The sequence below is a fragment of the Ipomoea triloba genome, chromosome 4 (assembly GCF_003576645.1).
Source record: "Ipomoea triloba cultivar NCNSP0323 chromosome 4, ASM357664v1".
Lineage (NCBI taxonomy): Eukaryota > Viridiplantae > Streptophyta > Magnoliopsida > Solanales > Convolvulaceae > Ipomoea > Ipomoea triloba.
Genome location: NC_044919.1, coordinates 17881873 through 17892484, shown reverse-complemented (window position 1 = coordinate 17892484; position 10612 = coordinate 17881873). Strand labels below are relative to the sequence as shown.

General features: G+C 38.8%; 1 protein-coding gene across 1 annotated transcript; it reads left to right on the top strand.

The window, feature by feature from the left end:
- Positions 1-1025: 1025 nt before the first annotated feature.
- LOC116016244 (mediator of RNA polymerase II transcription subunit 33A) lies at positions 1026-10612 on the top strand. The gene is made up of 12 exons (XM_031256402.1): positions 1026-1485; positions 2858-2968; positions 3092-3439; positions 3953-4272; positions 4354-4445; positions 5367-5724; positions 6264-6474; positions 6878-6992; positions 7195-7356; positions 8116-8773; positions 8979-9185; positions 9311-10612. The coding sequence occupies exons 1-12, from the start codon at positions 1208-1210 to the stop codon at positions 10438-10440; spliced, it is 3990 nt and encodes a 1329-aa protein (XP_031112262.1). The 5' UTR covers positions 1026-1207; the 3' UTR covers positions 10441-10612.

The following is a 10612-nucleotide window of genomic DNA, read 5'->3' as shown; positions in this document are numbered from 1 at the left end:
ATCACATCCTTATAATTAATTAGTGTAGTGATAGGTCTGGGTATAATAAATAAACTGATAAAGTCTGATTTCATCTTGGATTAGAATAAAAGTTGGATGATATCACTTGCATCATTTCATATCCTTAAACCAATCAAAAGTTTTCACATATTTAAACAAAATTATGAAACCAAACCTAATATTTTTTGATTTACGAAGAAACATGCATTCGTTATCCAAATGTGCACATTGAGTGAAGACCGCTTTGTAACCTTAATCAACAAAATACCACAAGAAGGTTAAGTTGTCTATAATTGATCAATTCAAACTAAGAAGTCAAATAAACTAGTTCACGAAAATTCAAATTTAAAATTTTATGGTTAATAACTAATCGTCTAATCAGCTTGATTGGAGTTGCCTCCGAACCATGGTTGCAGTAGGCGCTAGGCGCTAGTCGGGCGGTAGACTAGCGACTAAGCGGTCTAGGCGGTATTTAGGCGGTTCTAGGCGGCGACCTATAAAAATAAAAAAATTAATTCATGTGTGTGGGTGTTTGTCATATATTATATTATATATATTATATATATCTCTCTTACTTATATAAATAAATAAATTTAAATATATATAAATATAATAATAAAATTAACAAGGTCGACTCGCTCGAATTAACTCAGCTAACTCTACCGAGTTGGGCGAGTTAACTCTGCCAAATTCGGCCTAGTTGGCCGCTAACTCGGCCGAGGCGCTAGGCGGCCTCCTAGGCTACCGGCCACCTAGGGAGCAATTCGCCTTGGTCTAGGAGCGCCTAGCGCCTAGGCGGTCTAGGCGGGGATTTTTGCAACAGTGCTCCAAACCGAATATTCTAATCCCACTTATGCCCCTCATTAGAGACAAATTATTTATTTATTTAAAAAAAAAAAAAACTGAACAGCCCCTCGTTCAGTTTGACTTTCATTTTCAATGCCAACCACACCACACCAATTCCTGCAATATTTATATATTCAGCAAAATTTAAAAAATAAAATGGCATTATTTTTTTTATTGGAAAGAATGCTTTTCTTGTATTGCACCACCAAATAGTCTCCACTCTCAAAACTCCAAAGGATTCATTATTCTTCTGGTAAAAAACTCTACCAGACTACCCAATCCCCAATCCCCAATTTCCCATACAGTAACAGAGGTCTCTGACTCTGAGTAGGAAAGAAAAGGGATATGAGAGAGTGATGTGATGGAGGTGTCTGTACAGTACAGCAGCATCTGGGATGATGTTTTGGAGCTAACGAAGGTGGCCCAAGAGAAGGGGTGTGACCCTTTGGTGTGGGCAATTCAAGTTTCCTCACATTTGAGCTCAGCTGGAGCGCCTCTGCCTTCTATTGAGCTGGCCCATCTCTTGGTGTCTCACATTTGCTGGGAGAATAATGTGCCCTCTGCTTGGAAATTGTTGGAGAAGGCCTTGGCTCTCAAGATTGTGCCTTCTCTCATTGTCTTTCCACTGCTATCCAATAGGTCCAAGCTTTTCTTAGCTTCTTGTCTTTGATTCATCAATATGTTTGATTTTTCTTTGAGATCCTGCCTTTCATTCTTCTCCATTTTCATTTCCGTCGGATTTCACAAACAAATATTTGCATTTTATATTATTTGCTGACTGTGATGGATGCATCAAATGGTAGATGAGAGTTTAATGGGATTGATCTTTTATTTTGCTTTATATATTTATTTTGGAAGGGCGGAGGAAGTTTTGGTTTAGGCTTATTTTATTTTATTTTATTTGTTTTGTTCATAGAGAGAAGGCATTATTTGTGATATCTGCAAATGAACACTTAAACTGGGGTATTTGTGCTTATTGAATCATTCTTGTCATGTAGCACTTGTTTGTTTTTTCCAACAAATGGTGGTCCAATATATTCAATCATGCTTGTTTTTTTTTACTTTGATGAAAAAGAGGCTGTCACAGTCATTGGCCTAATGCTGTTATTATTATTATTATTGTTCTTGGTGATAAATTATGATTGATAAATTTTGGAGTTACATTGGATGCACTTCCTCTTGCCTCTCTACTCTCTGGTGTGGCAGGGCAAGAGTGGTGCAACATGGCAAATTATACCATGGACCAAGATCTACCTTGCATTGTGATCCTGAATAACCTTCAGATTATGTGCCTGTAGTTGTCATATTCTGTAATTGTAGTTAACTGTTTATGTGCCTCTAAATAAATTAGACGCACATAACATGTTAACTACAGACACAAAAAAAAATGATAACTACACACACATAAAAGTGTTAATTGCAAGTACAAAATATGTTAATTGCAGACACATAATTTTTGGATCAGTGTTTACAATGCAAGATGAACCCTAGTCCATGGTATAACAAATGGCGCACCAGTTTTCGAAAAGCTGTTGCACCTGCTCTTCAGCTCACCAAGTCAGCGAGTGCAAGAAACTAACTTGGATGCATTTTATTTTTAATTTTTTTAACCTTTACTCCTTCACCTCTATACATGTATGCTGGAGTACAATTTCATTTAAAACATTGTGAAAATTCCCAATATCACTGGAGAAGATATGGATGTAAATGATATACAGGGGTGATTTTGACAGAATCATTTGCCATCTATGTTATGCGTTTATTAATGCACTCATTCTGCTTTTCATGTATTGTAACACTCATCATAGCTGTGGTCAATACTTACTATCAAAGTTGTTCTTTAGGAAAGTACTTTACTCTTTATGCTTCTTTGATTTATCAAGAAAAGTTGATGCAATTTTGTCTTAGAATCTAAGACAATTTGAAATTGTTTTTGTTGAAGGCTGTTTTTGCTTTGTCAATTTTGGTCCGTTATTAGTGTTGTCTTACTCTGCTGTTCATTTTCATGCAGGGTTATCCCAAATCGTCATTCGCGACCTGCAGCCTTCAGGCTTTATTTGGAACTCCTGAAAAGACACATATTCACACTTAAAATGCACGTAAGCATGCCAATCAATGAAAAGTGAGTTCATTTATCTCTAGTAATCATTGAATTTATAATTTTCCATTTTAGTGTTTCCTTTCAAAGGCGTAAAGTTCATCCTCCTTCCTTTACTTCATAACAATAATTGCCCTTAAAATGTAGGGTCATGGATTACTTGGACTCTGTTCTCCATTTCTCTCAGATATTTGGCAGACGGGCCGAGGAGCATGGCACTCTTGTGATTGACATTATTTTTTCAACTGTTTTTCAATTACTTGATGCATCGTTAGATGATGAAGGGTTGCTTCAACTTACTCCAGAGAAGAAATCTAGATGGCTAAATAAACCTGAAGATATGGATTTGGATGGATTTAATAGTTATGATGCAGAGAAGTTTGAGCATAAAGAGAGACTGAAAAGTATGAATACGGTCATGTGTGTTGAGTTGATTGGGCAATTTCTACGAAACAAAGTAACTTCCAGGATTCTTTACTTGGCTCGCCAAAACATGTCAGAACTTTATTCCTTCATAACTGCATTTTAACATGCTACTATTTCAGTGCATTTTGTCATTTGAGGGAAAGTTCAAAATAAGTAGGAAACATATTTATTTCTACGTTGAATAAACACAAAATTCCTATCAAAATAAATAAATAAATAAACAGATGAACCCATTTTTTCTTTCATTAATGGAAACCGTAGCTCATTTTAATAGCAATGCAATTTTTTTATTTTTTTTTTTTGAAAACTAGCAATGCAATTTTCAGTGGAGTACACAATAGATTAATTTTTATTTATCACTATATGACTATGTTTAGAGGAAATAATATTTTACAAAGCATGGCTAAGGCCTAAGTGCTCCCTGGTTCCAACCCTTATAGTTAATAGATTTTCCTTGGGTCCTTAATTCTTCTTATTATCCCTTTTAGATGTTACCCCTTGTTTTCTTATTTCCTAAGTCTCTTTTGAGACTCCATCACTTTCAGTTATCAGCAGTTGACTAATAGCTTTTTTCATTTTCAGGCCTGCACATTGGGGAGATTTTATCCAACGCATAGAACTGCTTATTGCAAATTCTTCAGCATTGCAAAATTCAGAAGTTCTAACTCCAGATGGTCTCCGTCAGTTAACATCAGGTGTTCACAATTTACTGTCTAGGGACTGCAGAGTAAATTCTCTGAGAGACTCTCAAGCATTAATGGCTTCAAAACCTTTGGCAACCTGTGCTGGTCTTTTCCTTGGGACTAGTTGTTCTTCTTTTTGGCTACCTCTTGATCTGGTATTAGAAGATGCAATTGATGGTTCACAAGTTAGTGCCACAAGTGCCATTGAGATTATAACTGGTAAGTTCTTTTTTCATTATATAGGTAATTGTGATATTCTATGATGCCTAACAGAATAAAACCCGTGAATCTTCTCTCTAGGTTTAGTGAAGTCCCTACAGGCAATAAATTGTACCAGTTGGCATGAGACTTTCTTAGGACTTTGGATGGCAGTGCTGCGATTTGTCCAAAGGGTAAGAAATTTGCCTTTTCTTAATCTGATTTGTTATTCCCTTCAGCAGCAAATTTATTCAGTCTTATGATCATTCATAGCTTGACTAGCAGAATTTATTGCCAAGAAAATTAAGTTTTTTTATTATGAAATGAAAAAAAAGGTGTAAGCTCTTCTGAACTGTTTAGAGATTTGTTTATTGTAAGGTAACTGTTTCCTGGCTAACTGATAATGCCTGTTGAAAAGTGGGGTTGACAGATCTTAGGAAAAAAACAGAGATGGAATTGGCTCTTCCATTTGATTTAAGGAAGAAAATTATTCAGATTTAGATTTCTTCTATCCAGCATTATTAAGGCTCTTGATAAAGAAGAGTATTAACATGGTAACTAGCATAAACCATAAACTACTACATAGATGCAACTAACAGGAAATAAATTGGAAAAGCTTGAATGGTGAGTATGTTTGTGTATATCGGAATGATGCTTCTTCTAAGTGCTGGAACTGGAAGTCAGAGACTCTGAAACATAGGTTTTTTCACTAAAAAAAATCTAATCTCTTTTGGTTTGCTGGAACTATTGTATTTCTTAAAAGATGGTGTTGGCTGGATAATGAAATTTTTGTGAAAACTGTCTCAAATATTGGACATTATTGCACTAGTGAAAGACAGGGTAGATGTTGAATCTGACTCCCAGATGGCTAAAATGAGTCTTGACTGTTTCGTTGTTTCCTTGTTTGATCTGACATCATTAGCTAGCAAATTTACTGATAAGATTTAGGGAAATAAATTTCTGTTTGGGAATGTCATGCTAGTTACCTTGAAATATTGCAAGCACTATGACCCACTTCGTGTCCACAAGAAAGCACTAAAAATTTGATTGAGAGTGGTTTGCTTAATACAGAAAATAATTTATTTGGTAATAATTTTGTTGTAATTTGAATTTAGGAGAGGGATCCTATTGAGGGACCCGTGCCCCGTCTGGATACTCGCTTGTGCATGTTGTTCTCTATCACAACACTTGTGATAGCTGATCTCATTGAGGAAGAGGAAAGTGCAGACCCTAATGGGATTGAGCACAGTATGGATGGACGCTTTGAAAAACAGGCTTATGGACAACGTCGTAAAGATTTAATCTCTAGTCTACAGTCTCTTGCGGGTTACCAGAGCTTGCTAATTCCACCTGAGTCAGTTATTTCTGCGGCCAACCAGGCAGCTGCAAAAGCAATGATGCTTGTGTCAGGCATCAATATTGGCAGTGCATATTTTGAATGCATCAACCTGAAAGATATGCCCGCAAATTGTTGTGAGTACTATTTCTATTCAACTATCCTAAGACATTGACTGATATATACGGAGTATAATCTATCTTGCGTGTGTGATTGGTCAGATGGCCATGAAAGTGATAGTTTAGGTGGTTTATAAACTTCTGAAATGGAATGTTAGGTGTTCAAAGGAACTCCTTTGGCACTTCTAGAGTTTAGTATTTAGTAGAGTGCTTAAAAAGGGTGCAGATTTCGGATATGGAACCAATAAACAAGTAATATAAAATTGCTTTGTTGCACAGTTGCAGTAAATTTTAGAATGTACAAAACTGGATCTATAATAACAGGTCTAATTCTTTATATGACATTTCCTTTCCTCCACCCTCCCCCCAAAGTACATGATCCATTACTTATGCTACAATCTTTCTGGATATATTAACTTCAAGAATGTTTGAAGCAACTGAGCTGTGGTGCAGTATGTACTTTTGAAATGTGAAGATTGGAAATTGGTTTTACTGGCTTTCTACGTTGTTATGTTTATCTCTCTATTCCAACTGATTTTATGTCCCTTTTCTTGCAGCTGGAAACCTATACCATTTGATAATTGAAGCCTGCATTGCCAGGAAGCTACTGGATACATCTGTTTATTTCTGGCCTGGCTATGTAAATGGACGAATTAACCAGTTACCACACAGTTTGCCTACTCAAGTGCCTGGTTGGTCATCATTCCTGAAGGGTTCCATGCTTACTCCAGTAATGGTTAATGCTTTAGTTTCAAGCCCTGCTTCAAGGTACAAATGAAGCTAGCTTTTAACAACAATTTTTGCTTCTCTGTAGTTCATAAAAATTTGAATTGTTTTAGGTTCAGAAATTAAGTTCACCTTTATGTTAGTTAGCAAAGACACTGAATGAATTCTTGTGTTAGCCGAGAAATTAAGATACTATCAACTAGACAAATTGGAATATTCTAGAATATGCAGGAAACTCTATCTATTCTCTACTTCTCTTCCATTAGGTTATCCCTAAATGTGCAATAACAGACTATTCTATTTATTCTGTTTTGCTAGATTTAGGCATTTAGCATGGTCTTACACTTTTTCATTCCTAGAGTGAGGTCTATTAGATGAGCCCCTTTTTCTTTTATTAATACCCAAGGGTAAAGTGACTTATTTAAGCTCATGGATTTGTTGGAAGCTTAGCGGAACTTGAGAAAATCTTTGAAATGGCGGTTAAAGGTTCAGATGATGAGAAAATAGCTGCTGCGACAATTCTTTGCGGTGCCTCGTTAATTCGTGGTTGGAACATTCAGGTAATGAGCAAAAGAGAGTCATTACAATTAAGGAAAAAAGCTGTAAAATAGAAAACACATGGTAATTTACAGACCTTAATGTGCATATGATGAAGTCATAGAGTTGAAAATGAATTTAAAGCTTTGGGTAGTCTCATTAGTCATTTCCTTTTTTGCTTCAAAGAATCAGTCCTCTAATACATTCTTCCAAACAACTGTGCAGGAACACACTGTCTACTTTATAACTAGATTGTTGTCCCCACCAGTTCCTGCAGGCTATTGTGGAAAAGACAGCCACTTGATTTGCTATGCACCAATGCTGAATGTCCTGCTAGTTGGAATAGCACCTGTTGACTGTGTCCAGATATTCTCTCTTCATGGCATGGTATGTGAAGTTCTCACTAAGCTATGATGAGAAGATAACATTTTTTTTTGGGGGTGGGGGGTCCTGCTAGTTGGAATAGCACCTATTGACTGTGTCCAGATATGCCCACCCCTTCCGGACTCTTCTTGGCACCAAGTAGCCCCTTTCCCCTTTGGATGGCTCCACTCCGAACCTTATCAAGTACCAGATAGCCCTTTTCTAGGACTCTTCTTGACACCAGGTAGCCCTTTTCCCCTTTGGATGGCTTCACTCCGAACCTTATCAAGCACCAGATAGCCCTTTTCTAGGTCGCCCCCTCCGCTAGGTCGGCACCGGATGAGTGGATGGCCGGCTTCACTCTAGATAGTTTTATAACTCCGGACTCTTCTCGGTTCCCTTTGAACCTTATGTCCTTATCAAACACCGAGTAGCCTCTTCCAGGTAGACCTTTCCCACCACACTCCGGTCTCTCAACAAGAGCACCAAATGATACGGTACTCAAGCCAAGACCCTAACTCCACCACAAAAGCTAGCTCATGAGTGGAAGTTTGGCCCCATCTTATGTACCACTCCACAATCTCTTGTGGAGCTGATGCGGGATAGTATTGGGGAGGGGGGGGGAGGTGAGTGGGTGGGGATGCTATTATTTTCACAGTGAAAATTCTAATTGAGCAAATCACTCAGTTTATTGTAAAGAACCACTGCAAATATCAGTATATGATTCTGTTGATAGTGCTTTATGTGATTGAAAATTATAAATTACTCCTATTCTTGTTTCAGGTTCCACAACTCGCTGGTTCTCTAATGACAATCTGTGAAGTATTTGGATCCTGTGTTCCTGACGTTTCATGGAAACTGCCAGGTGGAGAGGAAATCTCAGCTCATGCCGTGTTTTCAAATGCGTTTGCTCTACTTCTAAAGCTGTGGAGATTTAATCATCCACCTATTGAGTATGGAGTAGGAGATGTGCCACCTGTGGGGTGCCAGTTAACTCCTGAATACCTGTTACTAGTACGTAATTCCCATTTAGTGTCTTCGGGAAATATTCTAAAGGATCCACATAGAAGGAGACTTGCAGCCGTTGTAAATTCATCCTCTCCGAATCCGATATTTGTGGATTCATTTCCTAAACTGAAAGTATGGTACAGACAACATCTGGCATGTATAGCTTCGACTCTCTCTGGTCTAGTAAATGGGACCCCTGTCCACCAAACTGTTGATGTGCTACTTAACATGATGTTCCGGAAAATTAATAGGGGAAGCCAATCGTTGACCAGTGTGACATCTGGAAGTAGTAGTTCCTCTGGGCCAAGTGAGGATACTTACCCAAGGCCTAAATTACCCGCATGGGATATACTTGAAGCTGTGCCCTTTGTGGCCGATGCTGCTTTAACAGCATGTGCCCATGGTAAACTCTCTCCTCGTGAACTGTGCACAGGTTAGTCAGACGATTTCTTGCTTGATAACTTGAAATTTAGAAGCTCATTTAATAACTGTTCTCTCTGTTTTGTTTTTTGTTCACTTAAGTGGTTAAGCTCTCTAACACGCACATTTTTGCTGTGAATAATTTTAGTTCCACCTAGACATATACTGTTGAGGCCTCTTTTTTCAATATCAAGTTCTTTGCTTTCTTATACTTTCAGGGCTTAAAGATTTGGCCGATTTTCTTCCTGCATCCTTGGCAACCATAGTGAGTTACTTCTCAGCTGAAGTTACACGTGCCATTTGGAAACCAGCTTTTATGAATGGGACAGATTGGCCAAGCCCTGCTGCAAATCTATCCAATGTGGAGGAACAGATCAAGAAAATTTTAGCTGCGACTGGTGTGGATGTACCAAGCCTTGTTGCAGGTTATTATCTCTACCAACGAGATCGTAGCGTTTTATTTTTTATTTTGTGTTAACATTTGTCCCTCTAAGTCCTGACCCTTTAATTTCTGCACGTATCTGATTTGCATATTTTATCTTTTGTATAGGGGGAAGCTCTCCAGCTACACTCCCACTGCCATTGGCTGCCTTTCTCAGTCTAACTATAACCTATAAACTTGACAAAGCCTCGCAACGCTTTCTCAATCTGGCAGGCCCTGCTTTGGAGTCACTTGCAGCTGGGTGCCCATGGCCATGCATGCCAATTGTGGCGTCTTTATGGACCCAAAAGGCCAAACGTTGGAGCGACTTCCTTGTTTTCTCTGCATCACGCACGGTGTTCCTTCACAACAATGACGCCGTTGTGCAGCTTCTCAAAAGCTGCTTCTCCGCCACCATTGGAACAAATGCTTCCTCTTCCTCTATAACAAGCAGCAACGGGGGCATTGGGGCCCTTCTTGGCCACGGCTTTGGATCGCATTTTCAAGGTGGAATCTCTCCCGTTGCCCCAGGTATCCTATATCTACGAGTGTACAGATCGCTTAGAGACATCATGTTCTTGAGAGAAGAGATTGTTTCTGTGTTGTTGCAATCTGTGAGGGACATAGCTTTCAGCGGTCTCCCGAGAGAGAGGTTGGAGAAGCTGAAGAAGGCCAAGAACGGGATGAAATATGGAAACGTTTCTCTAGTCACTGGAATTACTAAAGTGAAAGTAGCAGCCTCACTCGGGGCTTCCCTAATGTGGTTATCAGGGGGATTTGGTCTAGTGCAATCACTAATTAAAGAGATATTACCCTCTTGGTTTCTGTCAGTCCACACATCTGAACAAGGAGGAGGAGACTCAGCTGGGATTGTTCCAATGCTACAGGGCTATGCGCTCGCATACTTCACCATACTCTGTGTTGTTTTCGCTTGGGGCATCGACTCATCGACTTCAGCATCAAAGCGCAGACCGAAAATCCTCTGCCGCCACATGGAATTCCTAGCAAGTGCTCTGGACGGAGAAATATCACTGGGTTGTGATCCGGGTACATGGCGCGCTTATGTGTCGGGATTCTTGAGCCTGATGGTGGGGTGCACCCCATCGTGGGTGTGTGAAGTGAATGTAGAGTTGCTGAAGAGGCTAAGTAAAGGGCTGAGACAATGGAATGAGGAAGAGCTTGCCTTTGCCTTGCTGGGCACCGGTGGGGTAGGTACAATGGGATTAGCTGCAGAGCTGATTATAGAAACAGCCTCGTAGTAGTTGGTCCTTTTTATCAAGTTTTGTAGATTTGCTGATTTATTCTAACATACTCACTGGGTAGTACTAATGTGTATAAATATAAATAAATATATACATATAATGTAGTGTCCAGTTAGGGAATTTATTTACTCTACAGTTTCTTTTCTTCTAAATTTGCTTACTATTTCCA

Bases quoted from the DNA above. Each gene is read 5' to 3' on its own strand.
- LOC116016244 (XM_031256402.1), top strand. From the start codon at position 1,208: ATGGAGGTGTCTGTACAGTACAGCAGCATCTGGGATGATGTTTTGGAG. The intron at 3,440-3,952 runs GTCAGAACTTTA...TTTCATTTTCAG, and splicing joins TACTTGGCTCGCCAAAACAT to GCCTGCACATTGGGGAGATT. The intron at 6,475-6,877 runs GTACAAATGAAG...ATTTGTTGGAAG, and splicing joins GTTTCAAGCCCTGCTTCAAG to CTTAGCGGAACTTGAGAAAA.